The 19,527-nt window shown below is 33.3% G+C and overlaps 1 protein-coding gene across 1 annotated transcript in view; it reads left to right on the top strand.

The window, feature by feature from the left end:
* LOC103725614 overlaps window positions 1–10,028 on the top strand; it is a 42,877-nt gene extending 32,849 nt beyond the window's left edge. The window contains 4 exon segments of the mRNA XM_029558437.1: window positions 1,706–1,804; window positions 1,807–3,181; window positions 3,362–4,171; window positions 9,977–10,028. Coding sequence (XP_029414297.1) covers window positions 1,706–1,804; window positions 1,807–3,181; window positions 3,362–4,171; window positions 9,977–10,028 — 2,336 coding nt within the window.
* Window positions 10,029–19,527: the final 9,499 nt, after the last annotated feature.

The following is a 19,527-nucleotide window of genomic DNA, read 5'->3' as shown; positions in this document are numbered from 1 at the left end:
CAGTATTGGTTCCCCAGGTGTCTGGGGCCCCAAGACTAGGAATGGCGCAGGGCTCAAACTAGGAGTATAGAAAGGCGAGGCGGGGGGATGGAAGGGTGAATGTGGCTTAGGGAGTTCCGGCGCGGACAGCTGCGCTATTGACTTACCCCAACAGGTCTGAGGATAGTAGTCAGGACATAATTTTAACTAATTTATTATTATAAAGTTATATGCTTGATGTACCCCTTTGTAAATAATATTTTCTTCATGTTGTTTCATAGTGCTGTACATCTTCAATACCAGTATACTTAATATTTGATTTCCAGAGAGATTTTTGTAGCTATTCTAGTATATTCCAGTATTACTTTAAATATGAGGATTATTTCAGTTACAATGTATTCCTTTTGTATTTGTATCAGGCCATTACCCTTTGTCACTAATTTATAATAATAGCCCTGTATAATTAAAGTGTATTGATACATGCTTTCAAAGACCAAAGTCATTAAAGATAATCATTATCAACTTTAATATTTTTGACATCTGGCTTGGGATAGAAAATTAATAATTGTATGTTTATATTTATGATAAAACATAATCATAGGCTACTAAACGCTCATGTTTTCTCTCTTATGTGAATACCATTTAATGCTATCATAGTATCAGAGGCAACATTACAACTTATCTCTTTATCTGAATATATGCTCATTTTCTTAGAAATAAAACCATGAGATCTTTACAGCAAGAAATTATTCTTTGTAGACAAATCACATAGAACCTACCCTAGTGAATATTGTTAAGGGTAGATCAACTTGAATATGTACATTTTATAAATACAAAATACATCAGGTGTGAAATTATAACCATTTCTCATGCACTCTTCTTTATGGTAAAGGAAACTGATGAGAAACCCTGTGTCTTTGTGCTGTAAAAAATTATTACCAGTTTCTAAATAATGAAAACTACCTTTCAGCATTTCTAGGCTCTTTCCAAAATATTATTTGGGGTTTGGGCATAAAAATGTATTTGGAACTTAAAAGGAATGGTAAAACAGATCTTTGTTTTAAAATTTAAATTATATTTCTGCCTATCTGTATGGATGACTACTGGGTTATCTATAATGAAATTTTATAGTTTTATTTCACTTTTAAAGCTAAAATATTTATGAATATCTACAATTTCAAAATGAGGGTCCATTGTATATTAATAGCTATAGCAATTTATTTTTGCTGTTAACATTAATAAAAGAAAATTTTAAAATTTTGATGTATCAAACAAAAGTGTATTTTCTTGATCTCTAAACAAGGAGATTTTTATATATGATAGAGGTTATACTCAAAGAGCAGATATTTCTAGAAATTTAATGCAAAAATAGTGTAGATTTGTAATAACCAAGCTATGTAAAGCCATAGTTTTATATTGGTCACATCATTCTGTGAATTCTTGTATCATGATTTCCCTTCTAAAGAATAAGCTCTCTCAAATGGAGAATATAATCATCTGAACTAAATGACCATGCTTCATTTTTATGTCTTAATAAACTCAAAATGACATCTACTTGAGCAGAAAATTTAGGACCCTGGCTTTCCCTTGAAAAATCAAATAAAATCCTAATACTTGGAAGGAAATGCTATTTTCCTTTTCATGTGTTGATGTTGTAATAAGAATATTAAAGCTAGACTTGGTTGTATTTTTGACTAATCTTGCTCATATTTGATTTTTTTCTCAGTTTCCAGTATTCCATTAATGAAATCCAAGAGTGAGAACAAGGATGTGAAATGTAAAGCGCTGTGTCCTTGCCTCAGTGACAAGCAACTCTCACAAGAAAAGTAAAGGAAAAGCACAGCTACAGCTCATCCCCAGACTCAAACACATTCACGGATGAGATGAATCGCAGAAAAGCCAGCCACAAAATATCTATCCATAAGTGTCACTGCAAGGAGTTCACATATTCCCATAGTTGTCAGAGTTTCAGGTCTCAAATTAGCCACCCCCGTCCTCTAAGTTCTGAGAATTATAGCTTGAATGTACCATCATCGTCCCAAACTCCAACTTCTACAAGTCCTAAGTGTGTCATACAACAGAAAACCCAGAAAAATATTACATGTTCTTTGAACATGAAAACTCAAAGATGTGCCAGATATTTTATGGAAACCAGCAAGTCTTTTTTTCATAAATTCCCTATGAATTCTGATGATTCAGCCTCTGACTCTCCTTTGCCTACCCAAATTTCCTTGGATTCTAAACATTCTCTGAGCTCCAAAACTTATAGACACTGCAAGATTTCTAGAAATAGGCTTTTATCCCAATCCGCGGATCGTAAGCATCATGTGGGCAGCCACTGCCCTCTGCACAAGGAAGAGTCTAAGCATTCTTCAGATTCAGCTTCTTACTTAAATTGTGAAAGTTGTTCAGCTCTCCAAAATCTCAAGGGCTCTACTGTTACCAGTACCTTTCCTATGCACTCCGAAAATGTTATGGGCCAACATAGTATCCATGGCCAGGTAGTGGCAACACCAATAACACCATCTGAAAGTGAGAGCAAGTTCAACCTTACTGCCAGTTTGCAAAGTGAAGATAAGCCTGACAATGAGACTAAACTTAGGAATCCCAAAAATGAGACTGATGTGAAATATAAACTTCTTCCCACCAATGAGACAAATGATGAAGATGAAACAAATACTGAAGATGAAACAGATGATGATGAAACAGACAGTGAAGATGAAGACAACGCAAAAGATAAGAAAGATCCCAAAGATAAATCTGACCCTGATGATAGTGATCCTAAAGATGGTAACTCTGAAAATAATACTGAGAGCGGCAATGGGTCTGATCCCAGTGGTGCTGCTGAACCTACAAGTGGGCCTGATTCTAGCAATGATGTTGATTCTGGAAATGCAATTGATCGTAGCAATGAATCTGACCCTGCTGATAATGCCACCAACAATGATGTTAACTTGAAATATAGCACTGATGAAGTTATATGTGCTGACAATTCAGACAATGCTTCTGCCCTGATTGATGATGCCACTCAACAAAATACTGTTGACTCTAAGAATAGCATTCATCCAAACTGCACCTCTGGAAATCAAAATAGAACTGTGCTGGACTTTATTTCTAGTTCCAACAATGATATTGACCCTAGAAACACCATTGGATCAGGAAATGACGTGTACCCCAAGAATATTAGATCAATTTCCAACTGACTTGACTTCATCAACTATGAGACTGATCCCAATAACTTCAACTCCCAAAACAATACTCATGCCTTCCAAAAGCTTCTTGATTTTAACTATAATACCAATCCCAGTAATAATAATAATAGTCACAATGCTATTATTCCTTACAATATTGCTGACCCTAAATATGGTATAAAACCCACTAGCATTACTAGTCACAAACATATAGTTGCCCTAAACTATTACTTAGACCAAAACTGTGTCACAGGGTTAACATATGAAATAAAATCTGTCTTTGCAGTGAACCCAAACTGTTCTGATAGAAACCACTATCTTGCTAGACCCAGGTTTGCAGCTAGTGCTATCAGTCCTACAGATACTAGGAACACCACTGATTATAGTGGTGCTGTTAGCTCTCATTTTACTACTGGAAAAAGTTATGCCTCAAACAATAAGCATTTCCATAGATTTACTTATTGCAGTGACTTGAATGTTACCAACAACCCAAATTATAATGCTCTAAATATTCAGAATATTCATTATTTTGTTAGTAGCAGAATTATTAACAATCTCCCTGATCCTGAATTGCAAATCAGTTCCAAATTCTCTATCCTTAAATTTGCCTACGGAAATATCTCAAATTTTGTTCCTGACACAAACTATAGCTCTTTTCCTGATTATTTGATTGCCTCTAAATTTCATGATCCACTTGAGCTTGGTAGAGCTTATATAATTTTTGATGACCAAAATATTGGTGCTCAGTTCCAAGAGTCCACTGGTGGCATGGATTCTGTTAACTATAAGCATGCCACTGGGTCCGTGGATGCCCTTGATGCCACAGAATCTGGCTTTTTAAAAGATTTTTCCAGGGTCCAGAATCCCGTTGGCATCAAGGATCCTGCCACTTTAAAGATTCTTTCCAATCCAAATATTCCACTCCCTAATTTTGATGTTATAGTGGAAGCTGAACTACCAGATGTTGTGAAGTTTGTTATATCACCAGGTGCTCTGAATCACTTTTGTAAGGTAAGTTTACGTAAATGTGCTTTCAAAATAATTCTCCATTTCCTGTAATTCATGGCATTGTCATTGAAGGGAGTTTGAAATTCATTTTTTTACTTAGTTAAATATGTAAACTCACTAGAGCAACAAGCTATCCAGTGTTACTTCTTTAACACCCTAAAGCCATTAGTATGATTTTCTGTTGGAAAGTTCCATTTTCTATACTTTTGGAAAATAGAAAAATAAGCTTTGAATGTGATTGATGGGTCTTCTTGTCTACTTACCTATCAATATTTGAATAGTTAGTCAATGTAAACCTACTCCCAGACAAGCTAGTAATTTTTTACACATACCTCACCCATACATACCCTTATTTGGGTTATATTCTTCTTCAGAGAGAAAGAGAAAGTGATAGAGCCAGAGACCTAAATGAACCTTTAGTATCACAAATCATTGAAACAAAATCACCTCTTGAATATCAAAGCCTTAAAAGAAAGCCATCTGAAATACCCACGGCATTGTAAACTGTAATTTAGTTGAACAGTATTCGAAATGTTTTTGACATATCAGAAAGCAGAGTTTCTCCCCAAGCTTTTCTACTTTTAATTTACAACTTGCCGTTTATCTTATTTTTCTTGATAATAATTAAAGCTATATTGTTATCAAATATTTCCTCTAGCAATCTGAATTGCATGCACAAATCAAGATAGCTAAGTGTTCAGTAACCTATTTTTGACAACAGCAAAATGCTGTTCTTTTTTATGCAACTTTACCAACATGTTATCATTAAAGTATGGTTAAGTTGGTATGCATTGAAATTTAGCTTTTTTGTACTTCATGAAGAAAGGTGAATAAGTGCACTTCAATTGGATTATAGTGTCTGTATGCCTAAGTGTTCAAGTTCCTATATTTTGTTTTCCACAAAATAATTAAATGCACACAGCTTTTCATTTAGAGTGCAACACAGATTCAAATAGCCAAAATGAAAATATAAAATTTCTGTCTCCTTAATGCTTTTACTTTAACAGAGAATAATTTTTGTGGTTTTTCTCGAGACAATACCTCTTTAGAAATACAAGTATGATATGACAAGATTCTTCTTATAACCCAAGTGTGATGTTACAGATTATTCCTATGAAAACTTAAAGAAATATTAACTAATTATAAGTAATAAAATATTTCTCTAGTAGAATTCTTAGAAGTAAAAAGATGTTTGCTCAGTTATTTTTCATAACCAATTACATTAGTGTGAAAACATCGTATATGTTTTATTTGTTTTGGTATTTATGGGTGAATGAAAACATGACTTTCATAAGTTTAAATTTACGTGGTTTGAGGAATATAGTGAATATTTTGTGGTTCTGATCATAGCATTTAAGAACTATGTTTTCTAACAGAGGATGACTTAATGTGAAATGTACTTATAAAATAGACTACATTCACATGAAAAACAAATTTTTCAATTGCAAGATATTGAATTTTCTGAAATGCAATGCAAAATGAGCTTTTAAAGGACTTGAAATAATGTCTATCCAACTAAATACTACACCCTGGGAACATAATTTCTAATATTTTGACCAGGACTAGACAATTGAAAATTTTGCAACTGAGTACAATATTTTCACTGAAGATGGACAGACTTTACAATAAATTATGAATACCATTAAAATGGTGTATCATATATGCTTTCCATAACAAAGTATTTTCCAGAAGAATGGGTGATTAGCTTTCTTTATTTAGACCTTTGACATTCACATATTTCCCTGGTCTATTACATCCATATTCATAGATATCCATGGAAAACAATTTCTGAGAGACCATGGGTGCTTTCCACTCACACAACTAATGACGTGAAATAATCTCACTCTAAAATAAATAAAACGTTTCTCCCAATCATAACTCAACCAAAACAACTAACCCAGCACCAGAATATATAGTCAAATGACTTGCACCATTTTATTCAGTCATTTCATAGACATCTAATAATTAAACCATGTGGTAGGCTAAAAAAACAGGGCCTAATTGGAGATCAGATGTTACCCTTTGAATAACTCACAGTCTACTTGACCTTCATGAAAAAGAAATGGTGATTTGAGGTAGAACATATATGAAAATAAATTTAAAAGCTTCTCACGGAGTTTCTAGAATGGTTGGAAATGTTTTAGATGTTCAGATCGCAACATGTCACCAATATATTTAAGTTAGTTGGAAGTATGTATGTGAGATTTCATTTTGTGCTGCATTTTCTAGAAATACCTAATAAGATCCGAATTTCCAAAATTATTTGCTATGATAATGGTTAATTTTGTCTTCCATTGAATCAGAACAGCATTACTAAGAGACTACCATCATTAATAAGTTATCTGTAAGTTATTTAAATTCTGCTGAAGTAATATTCTATATCTAGTGACAGAATGGGCTTAGAAAAATTACATAGAACCATTCTAAGAAATGTTCATTCCTAAAATTTACAGAAAAAAAATTGAAAAAATATTGAATAAATAACACTGAACAATATGGTAAATTAATATTATATAGAAATACATACCCATTCACATTAATAAATTTCTATATATACCAATCAAGTATGTCCTTTTTGTATCAAAGTTCTTCAAAATTTTGTGTTTCAAAAATTAATTAGTAAACATGTTCTTATTTATAGGTATCTTGAATATTTGAGGTATCCAACTTATAAGCCTTGGTTTCAGAAAGACTGAAAGTTATAACATTACCAAAAGAAAGATAGTGTGATCTGGACAAAAGTTTTTGAACTTTTATTTTAAAGTGCTACACCTAGTGTAACATTTTCTTCCCAATCTTAGAATCATGGAGAGTCATTTATAAGTTTAATTATTATGGAAATATTCCTTAAAGCATATGTTAAAATTGAACATTTAGGCAAATAAATATACTTACTGCATACTCCAGAGAAAGCCGTGTCTTCTAAAAAGAATCCTTAATAAAATACACTTTATAGAGGGACAAGTAATTTTCTACTCCTAGTTTTTTTTATAAATATGCTATAATTTTTACAGTGGAAGATAAGTTTTCTTAGAGATATTCAGTCAGACACACTACCAAACCAGCTCCTGTTCAAAGATAAAGGCAACTTGCACAAGGTCTGTTAATAGTTAAATTACTGAGGCCATCAGTATACTAAACATTCTCATAAAAATCACTATTTTATGCATGAATTTGACATTTATTCTTATTACTAAAGTGCTTTGATGATCTCTTGTGGCTGTTTCATGTGGCAGATAATGATATAGTTCTTTAATATTTTGTATCTTTTGCAGTGCTGAGTTATTAAATCAGGGCCACTGTCATCTATGTTAGGCAAACGATCTACCAGTTAGCTATACCTATAACTAAAATGGGGACTTGAAAGTGCTCAGCTCTGAAAGAGTAAACCGAATTGGATTCTTCTTTCAGGATAATAGTCAAAGGTCTCAAACTGAATATAACTAAAGTCTGGTCCCCAAGAATAATTCTGGAAATTAAAATATAAAAACCCTCAGCAAATTGTAAAAGTAGAAAATGTAAAACCTTCAATTTTTCTCTGAATAATTGAAGAGAAAAATAATCTTATAAAAGATGAAGTTGTCACAGTGCATGGTGATGTGTGCCTTTAATCCCAGCACTCCAGAGGCAGAGGCAGGCCTATCTTTGAGATCAAGGCCAGCCTGATCTTTATAATGAGTTCCAGATCAGCTGGGTATACAGGGAGAAGGCCGTAAAAACAAGCAAAAAAGAGATAAAGCTGTCAATTTGGATCCAAGCTTCATCCTATATCAGTGTGATGTTTAGTTTTACTGAGATAAACACAAACCTAGAAAGACATAGGTGAGGAATCAGAAGTGAAGTACTTGCCCAAAGTTCAAAACCGGGCCTGTTTTTAGTGCTCCTATGTGTAGAAATCTGTGCCAGTAACTTCCTGGAGGTGATTCTGATTCATAGTTTCCATCATTGTTCAAGGTTCTTCAGTCCAGTTCCTTCTATTCTGGCAATAAAGTCAATGATACAGTATATCTAGGTAGGTAGAAAAAAACTAGACCAAATCAACTTCAGACTAATTGGCAAAGAATAAATTAAGAGAATTTTAATCCTATCATTCATAAATCTTAGGACTGATTGAAATGAAATTTTATTCCAAAGTTTTTGCTGCAGCATGATAACTATGACTATGATGCATTCAACAGCTACAGAATCAGTTTAATTTGCTATATTTCTCGGCAGCTGTATCTGAATATATTATTTTTCCATCATTAAAGGAACGTATATGAGAATGTAGTTTTCAAAGTTTTGAACTCCAAATTTAGATGTATTGAGTGTCAAAGACAATATATGTGAAATTATTAAACAAGCATGCTATGAAACTCTAGTATTATGCTTTCAAGAGTCATGTCAATCAATCACCATGCAAATGTATTTGCTTTATTAAGTAAAATATTTGTTGATTAAGAACTTTTCATCTAATGCAGTAGAGTTCTTAATTAAATGGAAAATATAGATGAGAACTGAAATAACAAGAGAGTACATTTGAGGTAAAAGCAAAGGAAACAATATATGGAGAAAAGGAAATTTTAATAAACGTGATTACTGTAATCTTTACTTTTATAACAACATTGAATCTCAATATGTTCTGGCTATATTCTATCTCATTTCCCATGCAAACACAGTCTATTCTCACCTGACTCTACTTACCTTGTTTCTTTTCTCTCACAGAAAGCCTAAACAAAAAAAAATTCTCACATGCAAAAAGCAGACACATGAGCGCGCGCGCACACACACGCACTCACACACACACACACACACCAGGTTATTTCCTCTGCTTTGTAGTGACTTTAATAAAAAAAAATTTTAATAATAAGCACAGAATTGTAAATGACTTTCTCATGTACAGCCCTTTTATAAATTGGGAACAATCTATATTTATTCGTTCTTGCCATCTTAGTACTTCCTGAATAAAAAGTAGCTAGTAAAGAAGAAAATGAAGCAAGAACAACAAGAAACATCAGCACTAGAGCTGTGTTATTTCATCCACAGGTTCTATACTACTGATAGAAACTAATTACACCTAAAAAACTACATAGTGATGGACAATCAAGAAAGAAAAAATTGGTTATAGGCCATGAAATGACAATTTCTAGGGAGTTATATAATGTTAAGATCCAGGAAAAATTAATCAGATTGCCAGTTTTGACAGTTTTAAGCAGAAGTTCAGAAGAATTTAGTACAATGTTTTATTCCTTCACTGCTCTTGAATACAGATTTCAAATATACTACGATGTTACTTAGCAAAAGGTTGAGAAATCAATGCTCAAATTTTAAAACAGATAAAATTCAAGATATTTTTAAAGCATTTCTTGAATAATACAAAATATTCACAATTTTATATAGTTACATTATTATCGCTATTTTCCAGATGAAGAAACAGAACTATAGGTGTAGTGAATTAGTATTTTTAGAATTGCATAGCTACAAAATGTTAGAGCCTATAATTAAATATATAGAGTTAATTTTATATATTGGAAAGAACACTGTATTTATTGTAGCTGTCAAATATGTTAAGCATGGCTTCCTAATATAGCATACAACTAAGTTAAAAATGAACATCACTGTGGTCCCACCTTACTGTTTTAGGAAACAATATTATCCCCCTGATTGCAAGGTAATCCCGGTAGTTTCTTGGGTAAGGGTTTGAACATTTTCAGGGTAATGATAGCCAACATTTTTATTAAACTATTTAAAGTACTCTAAAAATTAGTATATTTTTTCCTTTGATTATCACTTTTAACTCCCTGGTTTCTTTTTATCCTATTGTTGCAACTCAGCCTCCAAACAGGTAGGAGAAAAAACGTTGGCCTTTGATTAACGAAAAGAATACCTTGAGATGGAAAAGACAAAAGCACAAGAAGTTTCTGAGGAAATGAACAAATAACTTCATAAAACCTAAAGATATCCCTGAGCAATGTTTATTATATGTTCATTCATATTTTCTCTCCCCATTATATGACCATGCTTTTATTGTTTATTGTGGCCACAAATATTTCAAAGTACCATGTGATAATTGCCCCATCCATCTAATCTATACCTGGAAGACTCTAAAATTAGGGAAAGGACAAACTGTATCATTTCTAGCCATCATATAAAAATAAATTTTATTGTTAATTATTTTAAATTCAGAAATATTTTTCAACCATAAATTCTTCCATGTATCTCTGTATTTCTAAGAAGATGACATTAAATTTTAACAAATTTTAAGGTAGATATTTATAATATTGTGTTGACCATTCTAAATACAAAAGAGCGCATAGTATCTGTTTTATTGTTAATCTCAGGTACTGTTTTTACTGTTTTGTGAGTATGGAGTTCAATATTAAAATAGTTAAGACTCATCAGTATTGTGCAGTGTTTGTTTAACTTGATAATTTACCCCATTGAAGTGAGGCTTTCTGTGAATCCTCCAGAAAGAAACAACAAATGGTATAGTGCCTACCAAAAGTACTGAAAATTACGAATTGAAATAAAAAAGGAAAAATGTATTTTCTTTGAAGTTATAAAGCAGAGCTAGTTGTCCAGGTATAGTTACATAAGCACCTCTCTTTGAGGATTGATTTCCAGGCACTGTCAAGACTACATTCATAGGTAATCAAGGCATACTAATTTGACAAAAAAATTAAAAATGTTGTTAAATCACTGAGAACTTCATACAATGTGTTTTCAACATATTCACCCTCTACTCCTCCCCATAATTCTTCCACGATCCATCCTTACCAAATTTATGTCCTCTTTGTTTTGTTTTTTCTTTTGTAAGTAACCCATCAAGTTCAATTTGTGCTTCCCATATACTCCTGGGTGTGGGGCCATACAATGGAGTGTGGTCAACCTACCTACTGAGTGCCACGCCCTTAAAGAAAACTGACTCTCCCTCTCCTGTCAGCTATCAATTGCCATTAGACCCTCTGAAAGGAGTAAGAGTTTGTCCCCCTTCCACCATCCATAATGGGATTTTGTATTACATAAGTTTCCACAGGTTTTATGCATAATATCACCACTCCTATGATTTCATATGTGCAACGGTCCCATTGTGTCCAGAAAAGTTTCATTGTAGTTATGCACTGCCACTGGCTCTCATACACTGCCTCTGGAAGTTATAGTCATTCCACCCCCTTTTCCAAGCTGATCCCTGAGACTTTGGAGGAGGGTATGTGATATAGATGTCCAATTTAGGCTGAGCATTCCACAGTCTCTAATCTTCTATGCATTGACCAATTGCAGGTCTCTGTTAATTGCCTTTTGCCACAAAGAGAAGATTCTCTAATGAGAGTTTAAAGATGCAGTAATCTGTGCATATAGCAGTAGGTCATTAGAATTCAGTTTAATACTATGTTAATTTAGCAGAATAATAGTATTAGGTTCTCTCCCAGGGAGTAAGACATATCTACCCACATGTTCTTGGTGCCAGGCATGGGTTCAGTCTTCTGAACTGGGCCTTAAATCCAATTAGAAAGTGATTGGTTGCTCACACAACATTCTTGCCACTATTGTATCATTGTGCATGTCTTGACAGACCTGTGATTATTATAGCTCTCGGGGTTCAAAGCTGGGTAAGACTAATGATTATTTTTCTCCTTTACTAGTGTTTCTTCAAATATCCTATAGATATCTATTAAGTTTATTTGATTTGTGATGTTATTTTGGTGAAAAATAGCATTGGAATTTTGATGGGGATTGCATTGATCCTATAATTGCTTTTTGTAAGATGGCCCCTTTAATATTATTCCTGCTAATCTGTGAGCATGTGAGGTCTTCCCATCTTTTAAAGTTTTCATTGTATAAATCTTTCACTTATTGGTAAGACTTATTTCACTATTTTTTTTGAGGTTATTGTGAATGGCATCATTTCTTGATTACTTTCTTGATATGTGTTTTTTGGTTGTATAGGAAGGCTACTGATTTTTGTGTGCTAATTTTATATCTTGCTTCTTCGATAAATGTCCTTGTCAGTTGTAGAGGTTTTCTCTTGGAGTCTTTAATGTCTCTCATATATAGAATTATCTCTTGCTAATGGCTTATCAATCTTGGGAATCTTTTCAAAGAACCAACTCTTTGTTTTCTTTATTCCTTGTGTTTTGGTTTTTGTTGTCGTTTCTATTTCATTAATTTCAGCCCTGATTTTGATTATTTCTTCCTATCTACTGTTTTGGTTTGTTGTTTGTCCTTAATTTTCTGAGGCCTTCAGGTGCTTCATTCAGTTATTATTTTGAGATTTCTCAACTTTTTTCATGTAGGAGCTTACTGCCCTACATTTTCCTCTTAGGACTGCCTTGATTATGTTCTATAGAATTTCCTCTGTTCTTTTTCATTTTCACTCAATTCTAGGCCTTTTTAAATTGCCTCCTTGATTTCTCTGACACCATTTTCACTCAGTACTATGTTAGTTTCCATGAATTTATTATCTTCTGTAGTTTCTGTTGTGTTGATACCCTGTTTTATTCATTTGTTGTCAGATAGAATGCAAGATGTTATTTCAGTTTTCCTAAATTTGTTGAACTTGATTTCTGCCCTAATATGCAGTCAGTTTGGGAGAAATTTTCATGGAATGCTGAAAGAATTTGTGGGGTTTTTTTTGGTATTTGGATCAAATATCCTATAGACATCTATTAAGTTTATTTGATTTGTGATGTTATTTAACTGTAATGTTTCACTGTTTTGGTTCCAGATAATCTGTATGTTGGTGAGTGAAGTGTGTGTATGTGTGTGTGTGTGTGTGATCTAGCAGAGAGAGAGAGAGAGAGAGAGAGAGAGAGAGAGAGACTGTCACTTCATTGTAGCTAATCTTGGTTTATAGATAGAATAGTATTTCTTTTATGAAATTGAGTGCCCCTGTGTTTGGTTCATTAATATTTATAATTTTAATTCTGCTTCATAGATTTTTATTTTCTCTAATGGGAAAGTGCCCCTCTTCATCTCTTCTGGATAGTTTTTGTTTGTAGTCCATTTTATCAGATATTAAAATGGCTATACCTGCTTGATTCATAGTTCCATTTGCTTGGAATATCTTTTTTCCATCTTGCATCTTGGTACTCTAAGGTGATGGCTTTTGTTGGTGATGAGGTGTGTTCCTTGAGGCATCACAAAGATAGATTCTGTTTTCTAATCCACTCAGTCTGTGTCTCTTTACTGGGGACTTGAGATCATTCATACTGAGTATTATCATAAGATAATGTGTATTCATTCTTGTCATTTTGTTGTGGTGGTTCTGTTTTCTTATGCCTCGTCTGAATAAATGTACTGGATTTGCTTATTTCCTTGGCTTTCTTGAGAATATTTAATGTTCTTGTCAGACTGGAGCATTTCTTCTGGTCCTCTCTGTATAAAGAGCTGAATTTAGTAGTCTTAAATTCCTTAAATCTGTTTTTTATAATGTAAAGTTTTACTATCTCCTTTGATTATGACTTACGGTTTTGCTGGGTATAATAGCCTGAGCTGGCATCTGTGGACTTTAAGAACTTGTAAAACATCAGTTCATCCTCTCCTGGCTTTCAAAGTCTCCTTTGAAAAGTCAAATGTTAGTCTCATGGGCCTGCCTTTATGTATGATTTGGTCTTTAGCAGCTTTCAGTATCTTTTCTTTGTTCTGTACAGTTAATGTTTGGATTATTATGTGATATGGGGAGTTTCATTTCGGTTTCTGTCTATTTGGTATTCTTTGTGCCTCTTGCACCTTAATAGGCAACTCTTAGAACTGGGAAGTTTTCTTTTATGATTTTGTTGAAAATATTATCTGTGCCATTGTACTAAGTTTCTTCTTCTATACCTATTATTTGTAAGTTTAGTCTTATTATAGTGTCTCAAAGTTCACGCAAGTTCTAATCCTTTTTTTTTTCTTCAGGATTTCATTTTCTTGACTGAATCATCCATTTCCTCTAACTTGTCTTTAGCCCTTGATATTCTGTCATCTACTTGATCCATTCTATTGGCAAGGCTTTCCACTGAGATTTTTTTTATTTCAGTTACTGAAGTTTTCATTTCAAATTTCAGTTTTGATTTTCTTCAAAACTTCTATCTTTTTATTAAATTCTGTACTCATATCTTGAATTGTTTTATTTTTTGGTTTTTGTTTCTTTCTTTCTTTTTTTTTTTTTGAGACAGGGTCTCCCTGTAGCCCCAGCTCCTGGAACTCACTATGTACATCAGGCTGGCCTCAATCTTAGAGCGATCTGTTTGGCTCTGCCTCTGGAGTGTTGGGATGAAAGGCGTACACCACCATCCCCAGCTTGAATTGTTTTTATTTCGCTCAACTGTGTTTTTGCGCTCTTCATTCCTGAATTTTTGTACATCCTCTTTGAGTTCATTAAATATATCTATTATCACTATGTTGAAATCATTATCTTGTGAGTTATCTAAATTACATTTCTTGGGGAACTTTAAAATGGAGGCTCCTCTTTCTGGAACAAAAGAGACATATTACGTTGTCTATATTGTGTCACAGTGCAGTGACCACAAACCAAGCCTAATGGGCTTGGGGACCCTGACGGATAGAAATCAGGACCCAGGAGATGCAGAGGCTTGTGTACCAGTGCATGTTTATTGTGAACTAAAACAAGCTTATATAGGAATCAGATCTGGAGTAACCAAGGAATATCTAAGGATACATCACTAAACAGAAAGTAACCAAGGAATAACTAAGGATACATTATGTTACCACCAAGAATACATTACTTCACCAACCGAAACTCACACAACTTTACGGTGTCCAAGATTCAGTTACATAATATTTATAATATCTTAGATATAAGGTGTACTGTTTGTAATTACACTTAGCAACTGCTATAATTCATCGTTTCTATAAAGAAACCAAGCTAACTGTGCTGAGAAACTCTGGTGCCCATCAACTGAAACAGAACTCTTTAGTTATGTTTCCAAGACTGCCAATTAATCAGGGAAGCATAGCCTGTCAACTCAGACCACAGAAGCACAGAGCAGGGAAACTCCCAAGGTGGAAGCATTCTTTCTCCAATGCTTAAGGCAAGCTGCCACAGCCTAATGCAGCAATGGCTGTGCCCAAAATAATAGCTCCCAACAATATTGCTTGTATATTTAAGGTGAAAACTTGGCATCTAGAGTTAGGTTGTTGGTTGTGTTTCTTGGTATGACTATCTGGCCCTTTGTTGGATTGGTGTTTGCATCTGTTTTCTGTTAACCCAAATTGTTGGGATACATACCTGTTGATTGTTGCTTGGGGTTCAGTCTTGGAAATCTTAGTGTTGATATCCAAATCGGGTTTCAGAAGCGGTCTCAGTTCTGCTATGTCAAGGAACAGCTTTTGAGACAAGGAAAAACCTTCTGTAAAGAGAAGATTCTCACAGCTGATTTTTAGAAGTATGTGGAATGGTCACCAGATTTTATAGGTAGTTCTTGGGAAGAAAGAAGTGGGCTAACAGTGAGACTAGATAGTGCTACATTGAGGAGGTGGTCAGGGCTTGGTTTTCAGGCAGCAGGGTGTGTGGAATGAATGTGGCCAGTGTAGAAAGTCCCTACCTAGAAATGAGAGCACAAGGCACCACATGTTCCTCTGGAAGGCAGTGGCAGGGCTTCATAAATCTTTTTAGAAGATACCAGTATATGCCTTCGTTATTCTAAACTCTAACTCAAAAGGGCTTGAAATAAGGCAGTAAGCAGTAGGAGTTGAGAAGAGAGGGTGTGCTTGAGTGATATTAAAACAAACGTGACTTAAAATTGCTGAATAATTGAATGTGGGAAGAAAGAAAAAAGGAAAAGTTAGGGGTATCTCTCAGTTTTCTGATGTTATTGATAGTGGTAGTGCCATTAACAAAATTAAAGAATAGAGAATGAGGGGTGTTATGTGTGTTTGAGGCATGGAAATACCAGTTTGACTAAGACTGAGATTCCTGGTCACATCTTAATATAGTGTCCCAGGTCCAGTGAGTTGGCTGCCAAACCTTATCACCTGAGGTTGATCACTGGGAACTTCAAGGTGGAAGGAAAGGACCAAGTTCAAGTTGTCCTCTGACCTCCACGGATGTACCATGGCACATGCATGCATGCATGCATACACACACACACACACACACACACACACACACACACACACACACGGGTGCACAAACACACACATAAATAATTAAATATTATTGATAAAAATTTTAAAAACAAAAAATATCCCAAATTTATGTAATATAAGAACAAAACTTTAGTGTGCCCTCAGTGAAAAAGAAAAAAAATAGTGCAAAAATGCCTCATTTTAATTATATTTAATCTTCAGAACCTTTTATCTTTTTCTTTTATATAAAGTCAATGATGAAAAAAACCTAAAGAAGAAAATAATAAACTGTTTTTACATAGAATATGTAATTAACATTCATTGACTTATGAGCCTTTTCTACATAATCATAAACTACATAAAATAATTTTAATGAATCTATTTCAATATCATTTTTTATGAAATGATGTTTCCTCTGATTTAGCAGCAAAACACACCTGGAATACATAGATTTTTAAAAATACAACCCATTGTACAAAATACTTTATCAGAGTTACTCAACTTGGTCTCCTTGAAGATATTAGTTTTCCTCTAAATTAAATTTTAAAAAGTTGTCAATATCTAAGAAGAAGAAAAACTATGATATGTGGGTCTAATAGTCATTTTGGTATATGTCCCCTACTGTTTGGTAACCTTTTATTCAAACAGTTGAACATACTGGCTTGCCATTAAGAACTCCAAAAAATTGATATAAGTCCTTCACTCAAATTAGCAGAAGTGCTATATTATGAAGTATGTTCTTTATAAAATAATACAACCCTCCAGTAATCACACACATTAGACCTAGTCAGAATTGATGGGGTATTATTCTTTGATTTTCTATATGCATGGAGGAATGTAATATGTAGATTCTAACTGAAGAGAGGAAAGATGAACATCTTGAAATTGTTGGAAAATAATGGCATGCATTATATTCCTAATTCTATGAATTATTTGGGCAAATTTGTTTCTCTCAGCCTTATATTACTTCACAATACAATAGAGATAAAAATTATACCTCATAAGTTTGATGAAAATAATGAGAATTGGGAAATGGTTACTCCAGGGTCTGGCATAGAGTGAGACTTCAAAATATTTAGTTCTATGCAAATGCTAAACTCTATGATATTGATACAACAAGGATTCAGCAAAGAGATTAGTATGAGATGGATGAGATTTATTGTGAATTTTATGGAAGTAAAATGGCATGTAGTGAAGGATTATGAGCTTGGACATCTGTCAGCCTAGATCCTGGTCCAGACCCCATACTCTAAAACACATCAAGCCCAAAACTTTTGAGCAAGTCAGTTCACTCTTTCAGTAGACTTCTCCTAGAAGCTTATTCTAGAGGCTAGAATGAATTCAAAGGGGATTTAAAGACACGAGAGAATAATGTTGTTAGCACACAGATAAATAGATTTTAAGACCATATTGGGGAAATTGGATTTGACCTAATAGAGAGCAGAGGATAAATTGAAGTGGAAAGAGATTATACAGACATAAAAATAGTTGAGAGACCATTCTATTTTAAAACCCAAATCTTTATTTGAAAAAAAAACATAACCAAATATTTAGTTGAAATTAATATATTGTAGTAGAAGTAGAATATAATTTCTATTGGTGTGAAAATTTTAGTTCAGTTTTGATGAGCTTTATTTATGTTGCTAAGTAATACTTAGAGCTTTAGATATATCATGGATATATTTTAAAGGGTTTTGGGCAACATTGAGATATGAGTGATACTGTTCTTCATGACTTCCTTCAAAAAACAATAATAATAGAGAATAATAATTATTACTTTAAAGAAAAAGCCATAACAATTTTTAATTTTATCTAGCTATTGAAAAAATTAACATGCTTCTATAATTTTTACTTTAAGCTGCTTATAATTATATTTTATGTCTCTAAATAAGAAGTCAAATAGCTTCTTCAGAGAGTGTAATTTATGTTATGTAAATTTAAGTAGGTGAAAATATTAAATTGTTATTTAAAGTAAAATGTGAAAAAATACATTGTAGAAACTTGCTTGGAAATGTGAAGCTCATGGAATTTCATTTTTATTATCATTTTAGAAAAAGTGCTTGTATCATTTTCTGGATAGTATCAAAAGGCATCTGCCTCTGTTATAGTTAATAGTAAAACATGTAGTTTCTGAGACTGCATGATTGAACCACCATGAGCTTTACTTTCTATATTTATAAAATTAAGATTCTGTAAATTCTTATTGAACTCTAATAGATCATAGTTTTGTAATTCTGTAAATCACCAAAATAAGACTCTGTCAAAGAATTTTATATGTGCTAAAAAATAAGGCAGCATATTGCAGCATTACTATGTGATGCCACATTATGGCTACACCTGAATAAAACCAGCCTGACTCTTAGCATCCATATTATCCAAGAGGGAACACAAAGTAGTCTAAGAACCTGTTCCCTCAGAATTATTTTAGAAATGTGCCCTCAAAAAAGGACTTTCCTCTCTTTTTTATTGAAAATATACAACCTCATGAAATGGGGATGTAATGGTGGACCCTTTCTTAGCAGAAGGATTTTAGCCTTTCTAATCCACTACTGATCTAAAATGACACATACAGCCACAAACAGATGTTATCAATCATTTGCGACACAAATAGGATATATTTCCTCTTTGCTTTCAGCAAATATCTGCAGTTTGCATCCCTTGATATATGTAAAACATGTACACTCATTCATACATTGTTCTGGGTCAAGGGCAAGGAATGGTCATGAGGGAACAAAGTTATATTTTACATTACAAGAGAAGTACAAGACCTAGTAAATTTTTTGCATTATAAACAAGCTGAGATAGTATTAAATGATCTCAAAATATAAAATTAAATTTTGGGTTGCAAGGTTAGGTAAACATCATTTGTCCAGAATATGTCCATATTATCAAAGTCATTTCCACAGTGTAATCCTATCTTATTCAAATGCAAATTCTGGGATATTTTAATTATGTTATCAAATTGTATGAGAATATAGCATGTGAAAATATTGATGGGAAAAATCAAAATATGGGGAAAATGAGTTATTGAAGAAACTAAGTTAATAGTAATTGACAGAAATTCCTCCATTGCAGAAGAGAAAATTTTCAAAAACGAATCAGACTCAAAGAGGAAATCAAAATAAGCATAATACTCATGTCAAAATCAATAGTTTATTAAATGTAAGGTACTGTGTGTACATATTCATATGTAGGCGTGTGTGTTGGCATGTGTGTGGAATTGTTTGTGCACATGGATGTGGAGTCCAGAAGTTATCTTTCTGGATGACTTTTCATTTTCTTTTGTAAAATATGTCTCTAA

This window comes from Nannospalax galili, unplaced genomic scaffold, assembly GCF_000622305.1.
Source record: "Nannospalax galili isolate Female #2095 unplaced genomic scaffold, S.galili_v1.0 scaffold10, whole genome shotgun sequence".
NCBI lineage: Eukaryota > Metazoa > Chordata > Mammalia > Rodentia > Spalacidae > Nannospalax > Nannospalax galili.
Note: the sequence above shows the minus strand (reverse complement) of the source record. Positions and strands in the feature narration are given on the sequence as shown.